Source organism: Drosophila suzukii, chromosome 3 (assembly GCF_043229965.1).
Source record: "Drosophila suzukii chromosome 3, CBGP_Dsuzu_IsoJpt1.0, whole genome shotgun sequence".
NCBI lineage: Eukaryota > Metazoa > Arthropoda > Insecta > Diptera > Drosophilidae > Drosophila > Drosophila suzukii.
The window spans coordinates 84,129,674-84,151,707 of NC_092082.1; the positions used below are offsets into that span (position 1 = coordinate 84,129,674).

General features: G+C 43.5%; 10 protein-coding genes across 10 annotated transcripts; 7 read left to right on the top strand and 3 right to left on the bottom strand.

Annotated features, from left to right (window-relative positions):
* Nucleotides 1-204: 204 nt before the first annotated feature.
* Nucleotides 205-775, top strand: LOC108007939 (peptidyl-prolyl cis-trans isomerase NIMA-interacting 4). Its single transcript, XM_017071710.4, has 2 exons — nt 205-364; nt 427-775. The coding sequence occupies exons 1-2, from the start codon at nt 289-291 to the stop codon at nt 741-743; spliced, it is 393 nt and encodes a 130-aa protein (XP_016927199.1). The 5' UTR covers nt 205-288; the 3' UTR covers nt 744-775.
* GlnRS (Glutaminyl-tRNA synthetase) lies at nt 748-3,213 on the bottom strand. Its single transcript, XM_017071709.4, has one exon. The coding sequence runs from the start codon at nt 3,160-3,162 to the stop codon at nt 826-828; it is 2,337 nt and encodes a 778-aa protein (XP_016927198.3). The 5' UTR covers nt 3,163-3,213; the 3' UTR covers nt 748-825.
* Nucleotides 3,214-3,520: 307 nt separating this feature from the next.
* On the top strand, nt 3,521-5,460 carry RIOK2 (RIO kinase 2). Its single transcript, XM_017071664.4, has 4 exons — nt 3,521-3,789; nt 3,845-4,223; nt 4,280-4,471; nt 4,527-5,460. The coding sequence occupies exons 1-4, from the start codon at nt 3,582-3,584 to the stop codon at nt 5,362-5,364; spliced, it is 1,617 nt and encodes a 538-aa protein (XP_016927153.4). The 5' UTR covers nt 3,521-3,581; the 3' UTR covers nt 5,365-5,460.
* An 814-nt stretch (nt 5,461-6,274) lies between these two features.
* LOC108007888 (uncharacterized) lies at nt 6,275-7,736 on the top strand. Its single transcript, XM_065865967.2, has 2 exons — nt 6,275-7,379; nt 7,434-7,736. The coding sequence occupies exons 1-2, from the start codon at nt 6,323-6,325 to the stop codon at nt 7,628-7,630; spliced, it is 1,254 nt and encodes a 417-aa protein (XP_065722039.2). The 5' UTR covers nt 6,275-6,322; the 3' UTR covers nt 7,631-7,736.
* Nucleotides 7,737-8,044: 308 nt separating this feature from the next.
* On the top strand, nt 8,045-9,544 carry LOC108007904 (uncharacterized). The gene is made up of 2 exons (XM_017071673.4): nt 8,045-9,123; nt 9,188-9,544. The coding sequence occupies exons 1-2, from the start codon at nt 8,067-8,069 to the stop codon at nt 9,382-9,384; spliced, it is 1,254 nt and encodes a 417-aa protein (XP_016927162.4). The 5' UTR covers nt 8,045-8,066; the 3' UTR covers nt 9,385-9,544.
* Nucleotides 9,545-9,759: 215 nt separating this feature from the next.
* On the top strand, nt 9,760-11,477 carry LOC108007925 (uncharacterized). The gene is made up of 2 exons (XM_017071696.4): nt 9,760-11,130; nt 11,192-11,477. The coding sequence occupies exons 1-2, from the start codon at nt 10,086-10,088 to the stop codon at nt 11,386-11,388; spliced, it is 1,242 nt and encodes a 413-aa protein (XP_016927185.4). The 5' UTR covers nt 9,760-10,085; the 3' UTR covers nt 11,389-11,477.
* A 516-nt stretch (nt 11,478-11,993) lies between these two features.
* Nucleotides 11,994-14,580, top strand: LOC108007923 (uncharacterized). Its single transcript, XM_017071693.4, has 2 exons — nt 11,994-13,106; nt 13,165-14,580. The coding sequence occupies exons 1-2, from the start codon at nt 12,041-12,043 to the stop codon at nt 13,359-13,361; spliced, it is 1,263 nt and encodes a 420-aa protein (XP_016927182.4). The 5' UTR covers nt 11,994-12,040; the 3' UTR covers nt 13,362-14,580.
* On the bottom strand, nt 14,277-15,747 carry LOC108007922 (uncharacterized). Its single transcript, XM_017071692.4, has 2 exons — nt 14,647-15,747; nt 14,277-14,579 (listed from the first exon to the last, which is right to left on the bottom strand). The coding sequence occupies exons 1-2, from the start codon at nt 15,713-15,715 to the stop codon at nt 14,380-14,382; spliced, it is 1,269 nt and encodes a 422-aa protein (XP_016927181.4). The 5' UTR covers nt 15,716-15,747; the 3' UTR covers nt 14,277-14,379.
* A 1,067-nt stretch (nt 15,748-16,814) lies between these two features.
* LOC108007927 (uncharacterized) lies at nt 16,815-18,232 on the bottom strand. The gene is made up of 2 exons (XM_017071698.4): nt 17,157-18,232; nt 16,815-17,092 (listed from the first exon to the last, which is right to left on the bottom strand). Exons 1-2 carry the CDS (start codon nt 18,190-18,192, stop codon nt 16,887-16,889), a joined length of 1,242 nt encoding a protein of 413 aa, XP_016927187.4. The 5' UTR covers nt 18,193-18,232; the 3' UTR covers nt 16,815-16,886.
* A 1,932-nt stretch (nt 18,233-20,164) lies between these two features.
* Nucleotides 20,165-21,732, top strand: LOC108007901 (uncharacterized). The gene is made up of 2 exons (XM_017071669.4): nt 20,165-21,337; nt 21,400-21,732. Exons 1-2 carry the CDS (start codon nt 20,221-20,223, stop codon nt 21,597-21,599), a joined length of 1,317 nt encoding a protein of 438 aa, XP_016927158.4. The 5' UTR covers nt 20,165-20,220; the 3' UTR covers nt 21,600-21,732.
* The last annotated feature ends 302 nt before the right edge of the window (nt 21,733-22,034 follow it).

The window sequence follows — 22,034 nt, forward strand, 5'->3', positions numbered from 1 at the left end:
CATAGCTATCGATAACTTATCGGATCAGTTCTGCGAACTTTTGAAATAAAAAATAACTATATTAAAAAAGTTTTTATCTAAATTATTCATATAGCATTTTAAGTAAATTATCCAAAAGCATATTTAATCATATTAAAGCGCCAAATTAATTTACTACTTGGCTGGGTAAATAAATAGCTAGATAAGAAACCGCTAGAATTTGTTGGGCAGCACTCCCCATGTGGCAGCTCCTGTCGAATTTATTGTTTATTTGGTTGGAATTTGCAATTTTGAAAATATTAAACAAAAATGCCACCGAAGAAGGACGCAAAGGGCGGCAAGGACGCGGGTAAAGGCGGCAAAAAGCCAGCCGCCGAGGACAAGTGTATGTGCTTATAGAATATCCCCAATTTTCAAAGCCATTCAATGACTATCCAACCTGTGCAGCTGCCGGCAAGGAGAAAAAAGGAGGCAATGCGGTGAAGGTGCGCCACATCCTGTGCGAAAAGCAAGGCAAGATCACCGAGGCCATGGAGAAATTGAAGGCCGGCCAGAAGTTCCCGGAGGTGGCTGCCGCCTACAGCGAGGACAAGGCGCGTCAGGGCGGCGACCTCGGCTGGCAAATCCGCGGAGCGATGGTGGGTCCCTTCCAGGACGCCGCCTTTGCACTGCCCATCTCCACCGTCAACAATCCCGTGTACACAGATCCCCCGGTCAAGACCAAGTTCGGCTACCACATTATCATGGTGGAGGGAAAGAAATAAGGGCTGATTTTATAAATCGAATTTTAATGTGATACGGTCATTGTTTCTTTTCTGAGTGGGTCCTGGAAATCCTGTGCGCCTATCACTTCTTGCCCGCATCCTCTTTGAGGCCCACGGTGCGGTTGAACACTATGTGGTTCGTGGTGGTGTCTGGATCCACGGAGAAGAAGCCGATCCTCTCGAACTGGAACTTATCGAAGACCTTGGCCTGGGTAAGAGCCCGATCAGCAAATGCTACGGCCACCGACATGGACTGTTCGCTGATGTCGCTCAAGAAACCGCCGGGCACCTCGTTGGGATCCTCGGGGTTCTTGTGCTTGAAGAGCTGCTCGTAGAGGCGCACCTCCAGCTGAATCGGTTGCGAAACCCACTGGACAAAGGCCTTGGGCTTCTCGGCCTTCTCGGCAGACTGGCTGGTGCAGATGAGTTCTACCACTTCTCCCGTCACCGGATCCTTTACAATCTCCTCCACGTTTATGACGAGACCGGCGTGCCTTAGTCCTACGGATTGCTTTGGCGCCAGCCGGCGGTATCCCTTTTCGGGTTGCAACTTAAAGTCTCCCTGCTCGATATAGATGATTTTGTCCAGGGTGATCTTGTGCGATCCTAGCAGTGGGTTCTGCGGGAAATCAGGCACTTCCAGCTGCACGGGCGCCGCATGCGGGAAGTTCTTAATTGTAACTTTGAGTGGTTCCAGAACAACCAAACGACGCGGAGCAGTGATATTGAGTACATCCCGCACTGCCGCCTCCAGCATCGCTGGATCCACGGCGATCTGGGCTCCGGTGACGCCCATCTGGGCGCAGAAGTTGTTAATGGCCTCTGCGGGGAAGCCCCTCCTTCTCAGGGCTGTGAGAGTAAACAGCCTGGGATCGTCCCAGTCGTGGACAATCTGCTCCGTGATCAGCTTGGCGATCTTGCGCTTCGAAACGAGGGCGTAGTTCATGTTGAGCCTACCGTACTCCCACTGCACAGGGCAGTAGATACCCAGAGCGTTGCAAAGCCAGTAGTACGAAGATCTCCTCGATTGGAACTCCTTGGTGCACAAAGAGTGGGTGATATCCTCGAGCGAGTCGCAGAGGCAATGGGTGTAATCGTAGGTAGGGTATATACACCAGTCGGAGGCCGTGCGGTGGTGGGCAATGAACTTGATGCGGTACGCCACCGGGTCCATCTTGCCCTCCTCCAGGGTGACCTTCATTCTTAGCGTGGCTGCTCCCTCGTCGATCTTGCCGCGCTTCATGTCCTCAAACAACCGCAATGACTCCTCAATGGGACGCTCCCTCCAGGGGCTCGGCTTCGGGTTGAATCCCTTTAGCTCCTCCGCTTTCTGGTGACACACGTAAGCCAATCCCTTGTTAATTAGGACCACTGCCCACTCGTAAAGCTGCTGGAAGTTGTCCGAGGAGTATGTGATCTTGAAGGGCTTGTAGCCCAGCCATTCCACCATCTCCTTGATGGCCAAGAAGAACTTCTCCTCCTCCTTCTCGGGATTGGTGTCGTCATAGCGCAGATAACAGACTCCGTCATGGGCAGCTGCGTAGCCAAAATTAATGTTAATGGCCTTGGCATGACCGATATGCAGGATGCCATTCGGTTCTGGCGGGAATCGCGTGTGCACTTTGCCTCCAGTCCTTGCCAAGTGCTCCTTTAGCAGCCGCTCCGTGTGCTCGGTGACCACATAGCCGTCGGCCTTAAAGTTCTCGCCGGGGGCATGGAAGTGCACCTTGGTCTTCATGAGTTCTGCAATCGTGGTGGCCCCATCGGACGCTGCTTCATCGGCTTGGGAGGTAGGAGCTGCATCCGCTTTGGGTTTCGCTGCCTTCGGCTTCTCGCTCGCCTTGGTGGGAGGCTTCAGGTCTGCCTCCGTCTTAGGACCCAACAGATCAAAGATCTCCACATCGATAGCCGCCTTTACGGACTTGGCATCCGCCCACTTAAGCTCGCCACGGACGTCCTGCAGGATTTTGAAGGAGTTAAAGTGGTAGCGCTGCTCCAACAAGGCATCCTTGTAGCTGGCCTTGATCTTGGCCTGCACAGTGCGTTCGATCTGCTCCGGAGTGACCACCACTCCCACGCCGCACTCCTTCTCCAGCGCCTGGACATCGATGTTGGCCTTTAGGCTCTGTCCACACTTGAGCACGTACTCCAAAGCGGCGTCCACGCGCTGCGTGTTGTCCAGTTTACGCTCCACAATATAGCGCACCAGGAGAGGCAGTTGCTCCGCCGTTTGCGGCTTCAGTTTGGTGGCCATGTGGTAAATCAGCATACCGGTGCCGTCGGACAGGGAGGCACTCCCCGCCGCCGCCAACGCCAGTTGGAGGTTCTTGGTGACGTTGGCATTCTTCAGAGTCTCCTTCGCCTTCTGCTCGCTCATGCCGAGCGCCTGGAATTGGGCAATCAGATCCTCACCAGCCATGTCCTCTGCTCTTTTGTCTCTTTCTGATGACGATGTGCAGCTCAGTATGACCGTTCACGGCCGGGATAAAAAACACCAGTTGCATTGCTGTGCAAAAAACTATCGCTACTTCCAGTGGTACACTTCCAAAAATAAGTGGTTAGTTTCTCTGTTAATTTATTAAATTTCCATTTAAATAAGGGAATGAAACCTTATAAAATAATTTTAAATTAAACTTGTTTCAGATAAAAAGCTTAAATATAATTGATCACACAGTTTGCTGGGACTGATATCAATAGTAAGAATATCAAATAAATATTATGGGTATTCCTCAAACAGTCGGTGCACTGACAATCGATTCACTGCCACCTCTAGTGCCTGCACGTGTGAACGAAACGAAAACATTGATAAATGTGTTAAACTACCAAAATAAAGCGAAAATGGGCAAATTAAACGTGACAGTGCTGCGCTACCTCACCAAGGAGGACTTCCGCGTCCTCACCGCCATCGAAATGGGCATGAAGAACCACGAGCTGGTCCCCGGACCCTTGGCCGCTGCCATTGCGAATCTGAAGACGGGTGGAGTCCACAAGCTGCTCAAGGAGCTGTGCAAGCACAAGCTGCTGGCCTACGAGCGGGGAAAGAAGTGTAAGAATTGCTTAAGATTGAAAAACTTTAACTAATTGACCTCTTTTACCCACAGATGATGGCTACCGCTTGACCAACACGGGCTACGATTACCTGGCTCTGAAATCCCTCACCTTGAGGGGATCGGTCAGTTCCTTCGGCAACCAAATTGGCATTGGCAAGGAGTCCAACATCTACGTGGTGGCTGACGAGGAGGGCACTGCCATTTGCCTGAAACTCCACCGATTGGGTCGCACTTGCTTCAGAAACGTGAAGGCCAAGAGAGACTACCACGGTCGTCGGCATAAGGCCTCCTGGTTGTACCTATCCCGCATCTCGGCCACCCGCGAGTTTGCTTACATGTCGGCGCTTTATGATCGCGGATTCCCGGTGCCCAAACCCATCGATTTTAATCGCCACTGCGTGCTTATGGACCTCGTCAAGGGTTGGCCCATGTAAGATGGTTGCTGTAAGTAAAAATAATGGTTACTAAATATTTCTTAATTTGCAGGACCCAAGTTCACGAGCTGCTGGACGCTCCACAGGTGTACGATGATCTTATGAACCTTATTGTCCGTCTGGGGAATTCTGGAGTTATTCATGGCGATTTTAATGAGTTTAATTTAATGGTCACCGACGATGGCAAGCCCATACTAATTGATTTTCCGCAGATGATGTCGACTTCACATGAAAATGCAGAATTGTAAGAGTCCCAAAAATAATTCTCTCAATCGTTTTCATGCCCCATTTTATTGCAGCTTCTTCGATCGCGATGTTAATTGTGTGCGTGAAATGTTCCGTCGCAAATTTGGTTACGAAAGCGAAGACTACCCCAAGTTCAGCGATCTGGTGCGTGAGGATGATCTGGATGCTGAGGTTCATTGCACGGGCTATGGCTTTACGAAAGAGATGGAGCAGGATCTTCTCGAGGAGTACGGTATGGTGGAGCACGCAAATGAGGATGACGAGGGAGAGGATGTTGAAGAAGAAGATGAGCCTCCCACTTTAGTTACTGCGGCAGCTGTAGAGATCGACGAGTGCCGACGTCAGGTGGAGAACGAGGTGACTTACAGCGAGACCAAGCCAACTCAGAAGTCAGATGACGCAGTGCGTCGGTACATCGAATCCTGTACGCAATATCTGGGCAATCTAAGCGTTGGTCCAGAGATTCCCGATCAAACGCTTCCCAAGAAAATTGAAGTTTCTCCGCCGGTTGAGGCTCCAAAAGTTATTCCAGTCGAAGTGGAAACTCATCCTACCCTGACCGCAGCGGAAGATGCCAGGTCCATTAGTTCCAACGATTTGGATACAGATGAAGTGCCTGAGCTAGCTGGCCTGGATCCTAACTCTCGCATGTATCGTCTTAAAATGGTCGAGCAAATGCTAAATGATGCGAGAAGTCAGCGGTCGTACTCGACCACAACAAGTACAATAGCTCCTTCCGTGATCACCGACCGGATACGCAAGAACATGGATATCAAGGAGAAGCGGGAGCAGCGAAAGAAGTGTGTGGCCAAAGGTGAAGCCAGTGCCGTCCATCGTCATCGCAAGGAGAACAAGGATGTGGTAAAAGAATACGCCGGTTGGGACTTTTAGATCAAGTTCGACCTAATAATCTATTAGATAATAGATCATTCTTTCGTACTTGTTATAGTGATATATATAATTAAAATAAAAACCCATCAACATGAACTCAACTTTGTTTTCCATATTTGTTCATGTTAGTCGCTGTCTGCACTTATCCCCAATAACTCAGTTCTGCTGAGTTCATAAAATTTAAAGGCTAAGTTTCTTTAAGTAGTGTAATCCCTGGCTAAACAGATGTCGCAAATATTTGGGCTTGCAGTGCATTAATAGGTGCTAGCGCTTTTACCGAAATGCCTGTGTAGGTATAATTTCACCTATTTAAAATGGGATGATCTGCTTAGGTAGTTTGAAATCGGTCAGGCTTAAATTGTTTTCAAGCGAGTCTTGGGTGTCTTTTAAGGAGTATAATTAAAAAGTGTATAGTATCTTTAGTATGGATTCTACTTGTGTATTGCAAAGTGGGTATGATAAACTGTCAGGAAGAAGCTCCATCTTACACTACCCTATTTGGAAAAATGTAAGGACTGTAAAAACTTACATACCTAAAAAGATGAGTATTTGATTTGTTTCAGGGGTTTTTTATAGAACCTTTCAGATAGAGAATCAGCCGTCTTAATCTCTAGATCTACAATTCCAAGGTCTATTACGTGTGGCGGGAGAAGAATTTTATGACTTAATAAAACAAAAAAACGCCCTTATTCAATGTATACCTTCAATAAATACTACCATCTCATTACAAACACAATATAATACCATTTCTATAAGTGGACTTGCTAGTTACTTAGTGAATTATACTTATTTAATACTACTGTTATATTAAGGGCAATTACTATAAAGCTTAGAGAGATAGTAAAAGCAAGTAATGTGCATTTACAAAGTTAGACACCATTTAAGATGAGAAAAAGGTTGGAACTTCATCACGAAAGATACACTACCGAAACAACAGAGCTAACGTTAGGATCGCATTATGGCTGAGAAAAATACCCTCGAGGCACCAGCATGGCTTACCGTGGATTACGTGGAGAAAAAATTGTGCAAGTATTTCGAGGACGACTCGCTAAAGTTGAAGAAACTTGGAATTGTGCCAGCGACAGCCAAAGGAGATAATTACGCCAGCGTGATGGCCCGCATCAATGTGAATTACTCTACAAAGGATTCAAAGGACCTGCAGACTGGTACATTTCTGCTTAAGACAACTTTCGCCGACAAGGATCCGGCGGCCATCTTACTGGCCGACTATGGGGTTTACACCAGAGAAATGGACATATACGAGCAGATCTTGCCTCACCTGTCGAAAATGGTTAGGGACGAGATCAAGGATTCCCGGAAGTTGTTCGCAGCTACTGTGGATGTAGATCGCAAGCGGGATACCATAATTTTTGAGGATTTGTCGCTGGAACAGTACAAAGTGGCCTGTCGCCTAAAGAAACTTGACCTCAAACACACTCATTTGGTTCTGGAAAAGCTGGCTAGGTTCCACGCTGCCGGAGCAGTTCTTGCCAAGCGAAAGCCCGGAATTTTTGAGAAGAACTACGATCGAGGATTTTTCAACAAACATGTTCGGGGCTATCAGCAAACCTTTAAGAATCTTCTGCAGGCCTTGTCGCGCTCCCTAGAACTGAATAAAGACCTAAAAGAGCGCTATCAGAGGAAGATAGATCGCCTAGTCGATAATATAATGGATTACGGCGAACGATCAACGTCAGTCAATCCAGGCGACTTTCTAGTCCTAGCGCATGGGGATCTTTGGACAACAAACGTCATGTTTCAGTATGATGATCAAGGTCATCCAACCAACGCCATTCTAATTGACTTTCAGTTCAGCGTATGGAACTCTCCGGCCATCGATCTGCACTATTTCTTTTCTACTTCGATACAGGACAATCTTCGTTGGAAACATCAGCCAGAGTTGGTTCAGTTCTATTACTACAAGCTAGTGGAATCGCTAAAGAAGCTGAAGTATTCTCAACAAATTCCGACTTTATTTGACTTCCAGCTCCAGTTTCAGGCCAGAGCTTTTTATGGTAAGGAAATTGAAATTATTTAATAAAATGTATATAAACATATATTTCTTCTAGCTGTGTTTTCCTCACTGATTTTCGAGCCTTGTATGCTGTATACTGGAAAAGAAGAGGCTTCCATTGCACAGGGTATGTCCCCTTCCGAGAGTGGAATCCGGTTCAGGGACTCTGTTTATCATGCTGACCATATTAAAGAGAAAATGGTTTTCGCACTGCCCTTTCTTGATCAATTGGGACTACTGGATGATATGTAAATTACCTTATGTTATATTTAAATTAATAATTTCTAAAAAAAACCATATTATCGATGTCAAAAAATGTGCCCTGTCTTTAATTATTAAAAATTAAAATCAATTTAAATTAGGTTTTTCTATTGTTAAATTAATTATTTTATACAAAGAATCCGATATTCGTGGCACTGTACCTAATGTAATAATTTAAGTTAGTGTAAGCGCTACCGAAACAATAGTCGCTATTCTATGATAGCACCAGTACTACATGCCCATAGTGCGATACCTTATCTTGATACATTTTCTCGCATTTGCTCTCGGCTAACTTTTCAATTGGTGGCAATTAAGGAGCTTACGTCCCGAGAAATACGCCGTGTCATGTATTATTATCATGTTCATACCTCCTGCCGGCATATAAAAGCGTTGCACCTCCTCCGGAAAATAGTAGAATCTTAACATAATGCCTGAGGAAACGACCCATAGGGCGCCCGCGTGGCTGACCGAGGAATACGTGAAGAAAAAGTTAAGAATCTACTTCAAGAATGACACCCTTAATGTGGAGAAACTGGAGATCAGGCCGGCGACAGCAAATGGAGAAAACTACGCAAGTGTAATGACGCGAATTAAAGTGGAGTACACCACAGAGGATTCTAAGGATAAACAGAAAACTACGTTCCTACTGAAAACCACGTTTGCCGACAAAGATCCGGCGGCCCATTTGCTCTTCAACTACGGGATCTACACGAGGGAGATAGACATGTACGAGCAGATCCTGCCCCTGTTGGCAGGTATAGTGAGGGATGAGCTCCACGATTCCCGAAAACTGTTTGCGGCTACCGTGAACGTAGATCGAGAGCGGGACTCTATCATGTTTGAAGACCTTTCCCTTGAGAAGTACAAAGTGGCTTGTCGCGTAAAAAAATTGGACCTGGAGCACACCCATCTGGTCCTGGAGAAACTGGCTGATTTCCATGCTGCTGGAGCAGTTCTAGCTGAGCGCCAGCATGGGATCTTTGAAAAGAACTACGATCGAGGATTTTTTAACAAACATATTCGCGGCTACGAACCCGTTATGAAGAATATTTTGAAAGCCTTGTCGCGCACCCTAGAGTTAAATAAGAATTTGAAAGAACGTTACCAAGGGAAGATTGATCGGCTCATCGATAATGTAATGGAGTACGGTGAGCGATCAACGTCTGTTAGTCCCGGTGATTTTGTGACCCTGGCTCATGGAGATATTTGGACTACCAATGTTATGTTCCAATACGATGATGAAGGTCATCCCATAAATGCCATCTTTATCGACTTCCAGTTTAGTGTGTGGAACTCTCCGGCCATCGATCTGCATTATTTCTTTTCGACTTCGATCCAAGAAAATCTTCGTCTGCAGCATCAGACAGAGCTGGTCCAATATTATTATTATAAGCTCGTGAAGGCACTGAAAAAGGTAAACTATTCAGGCAAGGTCCCCAGTTTATTTGAGTTCCAACTACAATTCAGGGCGAAAGCTTTTTATGGTGAGTTATCATAATAACTGAAATATTGGTTTACATAATTATTTTAACTAACTCTTTTTCCTAGCTGTATTTTCTTCACTGATTTTTGAACCCACCATGGTGTATAATGGCAAAGAAGAGCCGTCCATAGAGAGCTTTATGACCACTGATGAGAAGGGAGTTCGTTTGAGAGATGCAGTCTATCAGACCGAAGAAAATATAAAGAAATTGCCTCTAACGCTGCCGTTCCTCGATCAGTGGGGATTGCTGGACGAAATGTAAAAAAGTGTGCTTAAATCTCAAATTGAATTTCATTTTTCTTTTAACGTTTTTTAAGATCCATTAAAAATTGTAGTGTAAAAATGTTGCCATCTTGTTAGATGGTTGGTCTAGATAAACAGTAGTCGCTATTCTATGGCTTATCAGTACTACACTACAAAAATCGAATTCATTGTCTGAAAAAAAGAAACGGTGACTGAAAGTTAGCTGTCTTATTAAATTCTCTTGGTCTTGCTCTCGGCTATCTTTTCAATTGCTGGCAACTTAGGAGCTTCAGTCCAAAAAGATATGTTGACAGGTCTTTTTTATATTTTGTATTCCTTGTTCGTTATAATGCCTGACTAAAGATAACTGTGAGATGGGGCAAAGCACAACTGATATCGCCAAACATTACCCCTACTAAGTGGGCAAGCTTACGAATGTAATTTAACCATCAGAAAATACTAGACTCGGAAATATCTAAAAATAATACAGTGGCTCGCAGCTTATTTCGAGCAGAGGTGCAATTGAATTTTCATAATTTATCTCATCGTTAATTCAAGTGAGTTTATAGATAAGAGGTATGACAGATAAGTGAGATAGATTGATAGATAGGACTAGAATAATAAACATGTACTTATCAATTGCAATCAAGGGGGTATAAAAACCGAACGACACCGATGAAAAATGAGCAATAACAAGGGCCCCGCGCTACGGATCGTATCATGCCGCTTTCAGCACCTTCTTGGCTCACTTGGGATTACGTGGAGGAAAAGCTGCGTTCCTACTTTAAGAATGACTCCTTTAAAATGGAGAACCTGGATATCAGGCCAGCTCTTGGTAATGGGGAGAACTACTCTAGTGTGATGACGCGAATCAATGTGGAATACACAATAAATAAATCAAAGGTAAAAGAATCCACTAGATTCCTGGTTAAGACTACTTTCGCCGACCGAGGTCCGGCGGAGGAGGTGCTTATGGATTACGGGGTCTATACCCGGGAAATGGACATGTATGAGCGGATCCTGCCCAGGCTGGCGGATATGGTGCGGAATGAGCTGGGAGACTCCCGGAAATTGTTTGCGGGCACTGTAAATGTGGATCGCAAACGAGACTCAATATTCTTCGAGGATCTGTCTCTGGAGGAGTATAGAGTTGCCGATCGCCTCAAGAAGTTGGATCTCGAGCACACCCATCTTGTCCTCGAGAAATTGGCTAATTTCCATGCTGCTGGAGCAGCCTTAGCGGAAAGACAACCGGGGATCTTTTCGAAGAATTTCGATCGAGGATTTTTTAACCAACACACCCGGGGCTACGAGCCCATTATGAGGAATCTTCTGCAGGCCCTGTCCCGTTCCTTAGAGCTGGAACCGGAGCTGCGTCAGCGTTACCAGGCGAAAATAGATCGGCTGGTCGACCATGTAATGGACTACGGCGAGCGATCGACTTCTATTTGTCCCGGGGATTTTGTGACCTTGGCTCATGGAGATCTTTGGACCACAAATGTTATGTTCCAGTACAATGACGAAGGTCATCCCGTCAATGCTATCTTTATAGACTTCCAGTTCAGCGTTTGGAACTCGCCGGCCATCGATCTGCACTATTTCTTTTCCACTGCTTTGCAGGCAAATATCCGTCTGAAGAATCAGCCAGAGTTGGTCCAATTCTACTATTATAAATTAAAAGATGCTTTGAAAGCAGTGAAGTATTCTGGACATGTTCCAAGTCTATTCGCGTTTCATCAGCAGTTCCGAAACAGAGCTTTCTATGGTTGGTATATATTTATTTATTATTTGTTTTATTTACAAAATAAAATTACTTTATCTTTTAGCTGCCTTTGCATCCCTGATTTTCGAGCCTTCGATGGCGTACAATGGCAAGGAAGAAGCGTCCATGGAGCAGATAATGTCGTCTTCGGAAAAGGGAATGCGGTTCAAGGACGACCTATATCAGTCTGAAGAAATCAGAAAAAAGATGCACCTAACTCTGCCGTTTCTTGACCACTTGGGGTTATTAGACAATATGTAAAAAAAATTAATTATTTTATATACTAATTTGTTGACCCTAAGCATTAAAATAAAATTTACCCAACTACTTTATCTTGTTTATATAACCCACATTCATAAAAAGTATACTACCTTTTACATGGTTTAAAGGTGTTAATTGAATTGCTATGTGTGCTAAAATCACAAAAACGGCACAATTGTCATAATAAATGTTTTTCAGATTGTTTTATAGATATTGACTTTAAAATTAGCAATAGAAGATAAGCGGCAATTCCTAGAAAAATGTTCATTAGCTAACGGCTTATTAAATTCTCTTTGATACACAAAATTATATTTCCCATACTTAAAAATTCTTTCAAGAAAAGAATAAAAAAATGCATTAGACATAATAGCAAATGTTTTTTTTTATAGTGAATCGGTAGCCTTATCAGTTGGGAATTCAGATTTCCTGGAATTCGTAATGCCAGTTGAATACTTAAAGAAAAGTGCATTGTAAAAAACGATAGCATTCGCCTAGACTCGCAGATCATTCAAGTGTTGTTTGACCATGACAAAGCTAATCGCCACGAGATACTTGCACTATACTTATCACATATACTGGATAAGGCTATAAAAGTAGTGGGTCGCTGTCAGAAATGTCGCAGAAACGAAAGCCCTGAGTTACGGTTAGGATCATGCCTGAGAAAAGCACCCACAAAGTTCACCCGGCTCCCGATTGGCTGACCTCGGATTATGTGCAGGAAAAGCTGAGGATCTACTTCAAGAACAGTTCCTTGAAACTGGAGAATCTGGACACAAAGCCAGCCGTGGCCAATGGAGGAAACTATGGCAGCGTGATGACGCGAATCAATGTGGAGTACACCACAAAGGAGGTTAAGGACAAGCAGGTCACTACCTTCCTGGTCAAGACTACATTTGCGGACCAGGATCCCGCGGGCGATGTGCTCATCCACTATGGGGTCTACACCAGGGAAATGGAAATATACGAGAGCATCCTGCCTCAACTGGCGGATATGGTGAGGAAGGAGCTAAAAGACCCTAGAAAGCTGTTTGCGGCAACCATGGACGTGGATCGCAAGCGGGACTCGATCATCTTTGAGGATATGTCGCTGGATCACTACAAGGTGGCCTGTCGCCGGAAGAAACTGGATCTAGAGCACACTCATCTGGTGCTGGAAAAGCTGGCTAGTTTTCATGCGGCTGCATCCGTTCTCGCCGAGCGTCAACCAGGAATCTTTGCAAAAAACTATGATCGAGGATTTTTTAACAAACACACCCGGGCCTACGGAAAGATCATGACCAATCTTCTGGAGGCCCTTTCCCGCTCCCTCAGTTCGGATCAGGAGTTGGGTCCACGATACAAGGACAAGATCGATCGGCTAATCGAACGTCTAATGGACTATGGCGAAAGGTCCACGACAAATAGTCCTGGCGATTTTCTAACCCTAGCTCATGGGGATCTTTGGACCACAAATTTTATGTTCCAGTATGATGACAAAGATCATCCCAAAAATGCCATATTCATCGACTTCCAGTTCAGCGTGTGGAACTCTCCAGCCATCGATCTGCACTATTTATTTGCCACCTCGTTGCAAGATAATCTCCGTTTCGAACATCAGTCGGAATTGGTCCAGTTCTATTACTACAAACTAGTGGAGGCCCTCAAGAAGTTCAAGTTTTCTGGTACGATACCCAGTTTGTTTGATTTCCAAATGCAGTTCCGGTCGAGAGGGTTTTATGGTAAGTACACCTGGTTCCATATTAACTAAATTATTAATTGAATTTTATAAATTTCCAGCTGTCTTTTGTTCGCTGATTTTCGAGCCCGTCATGATGTACGAGGGCAAGGAGGAAGCTTCTCTTGAGCAGGTTCTTTCCAATTCAGAGAGTGCAATGCGATTCAAAGATTCTGTTTATGAGCCGGAGGCCGTTAAAAAGAAGCTAAGTGTCACGCTATCTTTTCTTGATCAGTTCGGTTTGCTAGACGAAATGTGATACGAATGTTAGTACACAGATAAAAATAGTGTAAAATTAAAAAAATTGTTCTTAAATTAAGAACGTTTGGTCATAGAAATGAGTCAAGACCGAATGTTCTTAAATTAAGACAAAATGTCTTAAATCTATTTTGTTTAATTTAAGAATACTTTATATGGCTAAAAAGGAGCTAAAGAAAAAATAATTAACTTTAAAATTATGTATTTTTATTAAACTCACGACCGTAAGCTTGTAAGGAAAACCAATTTGGACTGAGTTTTTTCCCTCAGTGTAGTTTAGTAAAAAAAAATTCTGGGTATATTACGTACTGCATATATAAATTCTTGGAAATTTGTAGAGCACCTTTGACAGATAGTGATAATTGTCATTGCTGCATTCAGCCATAACTGACCTTTTCACATGAGAGACAGTGTTCTTGACTGATAACGAAAGGATCTACTTGAAATCGACAATATAGTGTTAAACCCTCGACAAACAAGAAGTGCAAACAATAATAAAAATCTCGGATAATAACAGTTACATGCCCTTGAATCATGGTGAAATAGAAATAGGCGAAATACGCAAAAAGATAAATTCCATGTGTCTGAGCAAATAAAATAAAATGCTTTTAATATAGTAATAATATTTGTATTATGAACTCAAAGCGTCACTAACAATTTTAAATGTTATAAAAATAAAAGCAATATCGTGTATCTTTATATAGGTAACAAAGAAAGCTTTAAAGGGAAGGAGACGACGAGTTTATTGGCAGCGCTATAATAATCACTCATACGCACTGTTGCCTCTGTTTATCTTTTGCTTTTATAAGCACGCTTCTCGCATTATAGTGTGATATGAGCTCAAACATTTTTGACGTCAGCGTTGTCTACTTTTTTATGTTATCTTTTCTCACTACAAATAACAAAACCACTGAAATCATTTCATGTTTTATATATTCCATTTTACATGGGACATAGCTATTGTATATACTGTTAGGATGAAGAATATGAGAGAAGTTCTTGAAAAATGGGTCTTTTGTTCAGTCGGTGATATCTAGAAGACCGCTCCGATCGAAGCGTGGCAGCATGTATTTAAGATTGTCCTGCAATCTCTTGTTGGTGTACAATAATTTCCGGAAGTTACGTCCTCGCTCGTCCTCCTTCATCAGGGCATTGAAATCTGCATCGGCGGTCTGATCATTGGTCAATATAGCCTGGCAGACCAGTGAGACTGTGACGGCTATTTAAGCGAATTGAAAACCAAATTATTAGGATATTTCAAAAGGGAACAGCCATTGCTTGCTTACCAAAGAATCTCCCCCTTTCCAGCTGCAGTATGAACTGCCTCAATGTGGGTGTGTAGCCTCCAAAGTTGAGATCCTTGAGCGTTTCCACCAACACCGAGTGATAATACTGAATCAGTGCGTCCTGTTGCTCGATCCGAATGGCACACTGAACCGAGGTGTTGAAGAAGTAGTGGAGGTCCACCGCCGGCGAGGACCAGCTGCAGAACTGAAAGTCGATCAGGGTCATGTCCAGGGGCTCATTCTGCTCCCCATAACGCAGCATCACATTGTTCACCCAGTAATCGCCGTGCACCAAGGTGTTAAACTCTCCCGGCTGAGGATCGTAGACCCTTGTGGAGTACTCCATCACTCGCTTTTGCAGATCCTTCAATTTCTTAGCATAGTGCTCACCCAACTCTGGACATTCGCGGGCAAAATCAGATGCCACACCCACCATATTCACAAAGAATGGTGCAAATCCCTGGGTGTGGCGATTGAAGATGCCATGATCGAATTTGGTCAGAACTCCAGGTTGCCGTTCATTAAAAACTGCTGCGGCTGCATGCATCTTGGCCAGCTTCCGGAGTCCCAAACGAGTGTGCTCCAGGTCGAAACCGATTAGTCGGTCAGCCAAGACATATTTCGCAACCGCCAGATCCTCAAAGATGATGGCTTCATGCTCATAGTCAACATGCATTGTCTGGGCAAACAGTTTTTCCGGCTGCCTGGTTTTGGCGATTAGGTTAGTAAACTGGGGCAGGATCTTTTCGTACATTCGCATTTCCGTAGTGCTGACCTGGTACTGCGAGAATATACCCGAGGCAAAGGCATCGTTCTCATACGTTGTCTTCACAATATAGTACTCAATTTCAGGATTTTTGGCGCCACTTTTTAAGTACAAAATCTTAACGCGCGTCATCACACTAGCATAGTTATCACCCTTGGCAGTGGCGGGTTTTATCACCAGTTCGGTGATCCTCAGACCCGGATCCTTCTTGAGGTCCCTGAGCAGGCTTTCCAGATAGGGTTCATCCAGCCAAACTGGCGCCGGATGAAAGTCGGTAGCGTCTTCTTTCTCCAGCTCCACCATGATGATGCCTAACTTGAGTTCTAGATCGCTGGCTGCTGTCGGAGGCCCCATTTATAGGCAGCCGGAAGGCACAATCTCGTCGACGACAGATCCCACATTATTGCAGCCGTAAAGCAAGTCGACTCAGCAATTACGTAGCTGCCTTGCAGCGTAGATTTCGATTCCTACGTTAGAGAATCGCGAGTATCTAAAGCTGACTAGATAAAGGCAAGGCTCAGACCGCGACACTTATGGGGGTGAGATAACACCTATTAGATCGGTACACGCGTCCATATATGATGTAAGTGTGCCCGCCGTAATTCACGGCAAAAACTTGCTGACGTGGCGTTTAAAGATCGCTCTCGTTCCCGTGCCAAATTAATCTGCTTTACAGCCCATAAATCCATCTGCCCATTTGCATAGTCAAGCCCACACAAACGTGTGTCTGGCATCTGAGTGGGTTTCACTTGTTGGGAGCTATTTACAGATCAACAGTGGATCTTTTTGTTACTGATAATGCATTGTTTACCTATCTATAGAAATCGACTGGGAACTTCTAATTTCACAAGGATTTTCACAACAGAAAGAGCTAGAAGAAATTCTGTTAGAAAGTTTTTTAAGTGTCTTGATAAGATTTCAACTGCATACTTTCAGGAGCCCCGTATAGGAGCACTCCTGAGATATGAACATTAAAAAATAAATAAAAAATTATATTCTACTTATTTTAATATTGCTGACTTTTAAGCGTGCATATACGCCTGAATTCAAATTCTTTAGAGACTTTTGTAAAATACACTTTCTGGAGAACTTTGTTCTTTTACTTTCCAAGATCCTAAAATATGTGTATGAAAATGAGTGTATGTAATGAAATGTAGAGTTATTTTTCAAATCCGCCTTAATAGCACAATTAATTTTTTTGAAACCTTTTTATGTATATGCTTAAAAAATACGTTGGGAACAACTATGTAGTGGATAAAATAAAAAAAATTCGACGTTTGCAAAGTTTGTTTTTTTTTAGATGTCTTCCTGCCCAAAACATTTAATACAAATGTAGCCCAAATCGAGTAATTTTTTATCTGCTGTGCGGAAGTTAAGTCCCTTAAGGAGTAAAACAATAAAGTAATTAATAACAGGAGTATTTAATATATTTAAAACTAAAACATATTACTAAGAAACGCTATCTTTTAAAATCTTAACAGGTTTGGTTCACTTCCAGCAGTCCCTTTGTATCAAAAAATGGGACCAGAGAATGCAAATTTTGTTGAACTGTGGGATTGTTATATAACCGGTTCTTGAACCGAATGCCACGCTCATCATCGTTCATCAAGGCATTAAAACAGGCATCCGTGGGATCCTGACTGATCATCACTGGCTGTACGACCACTGTAGAATGCATAGCTACAAAAAATAGGTGGGTTATTATAATATAATTATAGTTTCTTAAATTTATAAGGTAACTCACCAAAGAAACGTTTTTGCTCCACCTCCAATTTGAATTGATGCAGACTGGGAATGGGATTCTGACGGTAGTCGAGTTTTCGTAATGTTTCACTAAAAATACTGTGGTAAAACTGGAAGAGTGCACTCTGTTGATCCCGACGCAGGGGTTCCTTCAGGGAAGTATTGAATAGATGGTGGAGATCGATGCAGGGCGAGCCCCAGAAGGAATACTGGAAGTCAATGAGGAGGACGTCCACGGGACGTCCTGTACTTGGATCGTACTTGAACATCACATTATTGGTCCACACATCACCATGGGCCAGAACGTTGACTTGACCCGGGTTGGGTGTGAAGCACTCCCTGCCGATGTCCATGTAGTGGGGAGCCAGAGCGAATAGTTTCTCCCCATAGTGGGCCAACTTGGGCACCTGGCTCATCCACCGAGCCGCGGCCAAAAGACCACCAACAAAGTAGCCACTATAAGCATTAGTATATCGATTGAAGAACCCACGATCGAAGCTTTCTAGGCTTCCCTTTTGCCTTTCATTCAAAACTGCTGAGGCGGCATGGAATTTGGCCAGCTTTCGGAGGATCAGGTGCGTGTGCTCCTCGTTAAGGCGACGTACTCGATCGGCCATTACATATCCGGCCACGGATAGATCCTCAAAGATAATGGCCATACGCTCGCGATCCACAAAAATGGCAGTGGGAAAGATTCTTTCGGTATCTCCGGTTTCATTAAGTAGCGCCTTAAGTTTGGGCAACACTTCCTGGTAGATTGTCATCTCTCGGTTGTAGATATCATAGGGAGCCATCAGTTCCTGGGTCAACTCATCGTCATCAATTTCCGTCTTTACAATCAGGTTCTGCAGGTGTTTCTCCTGGCTGGATAGTGCAAAATGCACACGAGCACGGGTCAGAACTCCTCCGTAATTTTCGCCAGGTCCCAAGGCGGGATTTATCTGTAGATCGGTTATGGTTAGCCCATCATCTTTGTAGTGGGAGCGCAGGGCGTGCTCGATATATTCGTGGGTAAGCCACTCGGGTGCTGCTGCCATCCTGTTTAGTTGGGTTAATTTTCCAGACTGAATGGTGTCCGACCTTAAGCAGCCAGCTTTTATACTGCCCCTAAATTACGTAAATTTGTCACTCTGTATGTGATATTGTACTGCACTCAGAGAAACACCTCGTTGGGAAGCAGAACCGTTAATATCTTAGCTTAGCATCTCGTTAGTAAACTAAAAGAGACAGCTAGGAAACCACAATACCCTTCCAACTTAATTTAACAAGATTATCTTTCAAATACTTTTCAATTTTTCTAACTAAAAATTTAATATTTATATTTTCTTTAAGTGTATTTGATTCTGTGGTGCTATCTGCGATTCCTTTTTTTCAGCATCTCGTTTCTTCTGACTTGCGTTGACGTTCTTAGCGTTAATGCCCGGGCAAACAATGGCACCTATAGCCTGGGGTGTTGCCCTAGGGATTAACTCCGTTTGGCAACAGGTCTCAAATATGTGTATCGTGTGCCAAGAATCGTGCCACTGCTCAACACTGCAGTTAGGATAGATATAGTATCTTTGGATTTATGTGCCGGGAACAGACGCCTACAGTTCACATCATTAAGATACCCGAAATCTCAGGAAAGTTCCCATTTCACTTGAGGCTTGGCCGAGTTCATTAAGATTAAGGTTCATTTTTCTATTCCGTTTTAATTTTTGTGCCCGACTTATCACGCGTGTACCCATTCATCATCATAACTTTGCAATCGACGGCTTCATCGTCTTACGTAAGCTGTTTTAATGGACCATTTCTACACGTACTATTTAAGATGATATTTTATCTCAAAGCCCCAGAATTGCACTGCGTCATCCGAGTACTATGACATCTCTGTAAGTTGTTTGTCCAGAATCCCTTAGTAACTGCTTCAATATGTAACCAGACGTATAAAGCTGGTAAAATTTGCTTAGTACTTTGGCTAAGGAGAGTTTTATAATTAAATATTTTATAAGTTTGATAATTAAAATTGCTTTAAAATGAATGTAATTACCAATCTTTTATAATCGTTTACATTTTAAAAGAAACCACCCTATGCTTAGTGTTTAAAAAAACGTTTTCTAGGTTTCTAGTTTGACGTATCCACTGATTAAAGTTATCATTCCTTTGGGTAATGAGGGACCTTTGCAAACTTTGTCCCAAGTTTTTATTAACAAGCTGTAAACCATTGAGAAAATAGTTTAAATACTCATGTTTACCTAGACAAAGTAAACATGGATTATTAGTGAAAGGCCCACTAAGTTTAGTAAGCTAAGTGATAAAACGATAAAAATAAAGTTATTAAGGTTTGTTTATTGAAGTACAGGTACACACTTTCTTTTTAGTTTCTTTTTATTTCGGTAACATAAAAGTATGTTTCAAATACCTAATCTATTAGACTACCTTAAATGGACCAAATATTGTTTATTACTTGTTCTTTAAATTTGTACATTTCTTATGAACTCTGCGCAAAAGGTTATCATTGATAACTTATCATCCAGAAGTTGTATATTTTTCGAACATCCCTGAGATTTCTCCCAGCGTCTGACGTTAGCATTTTCACAAATCACTCCCATTTGGAATGATATAGCTGGCAATCGTTCAGCATTTCTGAGACTCGGATAATTACTAAAAAATACACATGTGCTGCCCTAAACCGACGGCAAGTGCTATAAAGATTAACTGGCTTGCCTTCGGCAAACTCAAACAATTCGCAATTAGGCAGTAGCCGTGGCGTGAGAGGTGGAAACAGATCCAGATTACTGAACTGGAGGCTTGGGGCGGGTGCCAAAATGGGTTCTGGAGGTGGGACACCAATAAAACGTGTAATCTGTGCGCCCGTGTTTGCATACGTTCACGTCTACAAAATCTGCGATTTTACGGTTATATTAATCACAATTCTGACGAGAGGCCCTCGGATATACACAGTTTCATATCTAGGAGCTGGGAACAGTTTACACCGTCTGGAAATTTTGCCATAAAAGCGGCAGCGCTCTGAGATTTAGGCACAATTTAGTTCACAAGTCTCTAAGTCGAAGATCACTTTCAATATGTCGGTTTCGGATTTGATTGGTGCCCTTGATGCTATCCCTAAGATCTCAGTTCCCGAATCTCCTGCTCCTCCGACTTCGGTTTTCCTCGATGCTCCTGAATGGCTAACGGAGAGCTATTTGCAGGATGCCCTGCGAAAGTACTACAAGGACCAAAGAATCAGGATCAACTGGGTTAAGGTGAACCCTGCGCTGGGCAAAGGTGAAAACTACGGAGGAGTCCTGACCCGCGTAAAGGCACAGTTCACCCGAAGCGATGGTACTTCCCAACTGGGTCACTACATTATTAAGTCCACCTTCGAGGGAAATGAGTTTGCACAGAACACAATGGAACCCTATGACATCTTCAATCGCGAGATGAATATCTACGAACAGGTTCTGCCCAAACAAAAAGCTCTCCTCCGAGAGATTGGCGATCCTGAGCAGATCTTTGCCGAAACCATGGCCGTGGACATTGAAAACTCGGCGTTGATATTTGAGGATCTGAATGCTCGTGGTTTCGTAATGCCGAATCGTTTGGTCGGACTGGATCTAAAACTAACCCGCATCGTGCTCAGAAAACTGGCCAAGATGCATGCCACTTCGGCGGTCTTGAACGAACGTGAGAACCACTCTTTGGAGGGCTACGATCGCGGGTTCTTCAACCGCTACACCGATAATTATGAAGGTGCATTCGTTGGCATGTTCCAGGCGGCCAAGCGTCGTGTGGCCCAGTGGCCAGGATATGAAAAGTACGCGGAGAAGATGGAGGCCCTGGCGCCCTTGTACATGGAACTGGGAAAGCGAATCTTCGACATCTCCCCCGGTCACATCAATGTTCTGGCCCACGGAGACCTCTGGACCAATAATGTTCTGGTTCAGTACGATAAGGAAACCGGGGAACCATTGGACGCAGTTATCATTGACTTTCAATACACGGCTTGGGGATCCCCGGCACTAGATCTGTTCTACTTTCTGAACTCCTCGCTGGAGTTTGACCTTCATCAGAATCATCAGGAGCAGCTGATTGCCTATTACTACGGCTTTTTCTCGGATACACTGAGGAAACTGCAGTACCAGGCTTCAATCCCCAGCTTGCATCAGTTACACCAGCAATTGCACCAGAAGAAATTCTACGGTGAGTTAGGATGCTTTTAAAAGTAATCTACGGGAATTAATATCATACATAATAATTTACAGCTGCCCACACATCCATCTCGGTGTTTCCGATTCAGCGAAATGTGGAGACCGCCGATGCCGATTTCAATGCCCTAATGGAAACCAACCAGCGGGCCATCAATTTCAAGAATGCCTGCTATAGGAATCCGATTTCTGAAAGAATTTTACGGGAACTTTTGCCCGGCTTCGAGGCAGAGGGTTTGCTTGATATAGATCAGTGAGCGAAATGCCCTAGGCCCACAAAATTGTATATAGAGAAATAATAGACAAATATTATATATAGTTTAGAAAATGTAATCACAATTGTATAAAATAACCAACTTATAATAAAAGGAACATATGTATATTATAAAATTGCGATATTTTTAAACCTGTAAATATTTTGTCGTCAGTTAATTGGATGGCTCACTCTGTAAGTGATCTAATCAGTTTGATAAGGATACCGGCAGTAGGTAAAAATATTATTAATCGAAAAGATTCGGTGAGTGTACTTATGATTAAAAAACTAAGATTTGGTATCAACTTTTTTTGCTTAAGTACGTACCTTGTGTAAATAAAAGTTCTTAAGTAGGTGGCATTTGTTAAATAAAAGCCTCTTTTTCTCGTTTTGGTATGAGAAATTTTCGATGAGCGAAATACATTTCAATGCAGTTTAA

What these genes read in the sequence shown, in the direction of transcription:
- LOC108007939 (XM_017071710.4), top strand. Translation starts at nt 289, where the DNA reads ATGCCACCGAAGAAGGACGCAAAGGGCGGCAAGGACGCGGGTAAAGGC. An exon ending in GCCAGCCGCCGAGGACAAGT is followed by an intron (nt 365 to 426) that starts GTATGTGCTTAT and finishes CAACCTGTGCAG; the next exon opens with CTGCCGGCAAGGAGAAAAAA.
- GlnRS (XM_017071709.4), bottom strand. Translation starts at nt 3,162, where the DNA reads ATGGCTGGTGAGGATCTGATTGCCCAATTCCAGGCGCTCGGCATGAGC.
- RIOK2 (XM_017071664.4), top strand. Translation starts at nt 3,582, where the DNA reads ATGGGCAAATTAAACGTGACAGTGCTGCGCTACCTCACCAAGGAGGAC. An exon ending in CTACGAGCGGGGAAAGAAGT is followed by an intron (nt 3,790 to 3,844) that starts GTAAGAATTGCT and finishes TTTTACCCACAG; the next exon opens with ATGATGGCTACCGCTTGACC. An exon ending in TCACATGAAAATGCAGAATT is followed by an intron (nt 4,472 to 4,526) that starts GTAAGAGTCCCA and finishes ATTTTATTGCAG; the next exon opens with CTTCTTCGATCGCGATGTTA.
- LOC108007888 (XM_065865967.2), top strand. Translation starts at nt 6,323, where the DNA reads ATGGCTGAGAAAAATACCCTCGAGGCACCAGCATGGCTTACCGTGGAT. An exon ending in TCAGGCCAGAGCTTTTTATG is followed by an intron (nt 7,380 to 7,433) that starts GTAAGGAAATTG and finishes TATTTCTTCTAG; the next exon opens with CTGTGTTTTCCTCACTGATT.
- LOC108007904 (XM_017071673.4), top strand. Translation starts at nt 8,067, where the DNA reads ATGCCTGAGGAAACGACCCATAGGGCGCCCGCGTGGCTGACCGAGGAA. An exon ending in CAGGGCGAAAGCTTTTTATG is followed by an intron (nt 9,124 to 9,187) that starts GTGAGTTATCAT and finishes TCTTTTTCCTAG; the next exon opens with CTGTATTTTCTTCACTGATT.
- LOC108007925 (XM_017071696.4), top strand. Translation starts at nt 10,086, where the DNA reads ATGCCGCTTTCAGCACCTTCTTGGCTCACTTGGGATTACGTGGAGGAA. An exon ending in CCGAAACAGAGCTTTCTATG is followed by an intron (nt 11,131 to 11,191) that starts GTTGGTATATAT and finishes TTTATCTTTTAG; the next exon opens with CTGCCTTTGCATCCCTGATT.
- LOC108007923 (XM_017071693.4), top strand. Translation starts at nt 12,041, where the DNA reads ATGCCTGAGAAAAGCACCCACAAAGTTCACCCGGCTCCCGATTGGCTG. An exon ending in CCGGTCGAGAGGGTTTTATG is followed by an intron (nt 13,107 to 13,164) that starts GTAAGTACACCT and finishes ATAAATTTCCAG; the next exon opens with CTGTCTTTTGTTCGCTGATT.
- LOC108007922 (XM_017071692.4), bottom strand. Translation starts at nt 15,715, where the DNA reads ATGGTGGAGCTGGAGAAAGAAGACGCTACCGACTTTCATCCGGCGCCA. An exon ending in GGAAAGGGGGAGATTCTTTG is followed by an intron (nt 14,580 to 14,646) that starts GTAAGCAAGCAA and finishes TCGCTTAAATAG; the next exon opens with CCGTCACAGTCTCACTGGTC.
- LOC108007927 (XM_017071698.4), bottom strand. Translation starts at nt 18,192, where the DNA reads ATGGCAGCAGCACCCGAGTGGCTTACCCACGAATATATCGAGCACGCC. An exon ending in GGAGCAAAAACGTTTCTTTG is followed by an intron (nt 17,093 to 17,156) that starts GTGAGTTACCTT and finishes TATTTTTTGTAG; the next exon opens with CTATGCATTCTACAGTGGTC.
- LOC108007901 (XM_017071669.4), top strand. Translation starts at nt 20,221, where the DNA reads ATGTCGGTTTCGGATTTGATTGGTGCCCTTGATGCTATCCCTAAGATC. An exon ending in GCACCAGAAGAAATTCTACG is followed by an intron (nt 21,338 to 21,399) that starts GTGAGTTAGGAT and finishes AATAATTTACAG; the next exon opens with CTGCCCACACATCCATCTCG.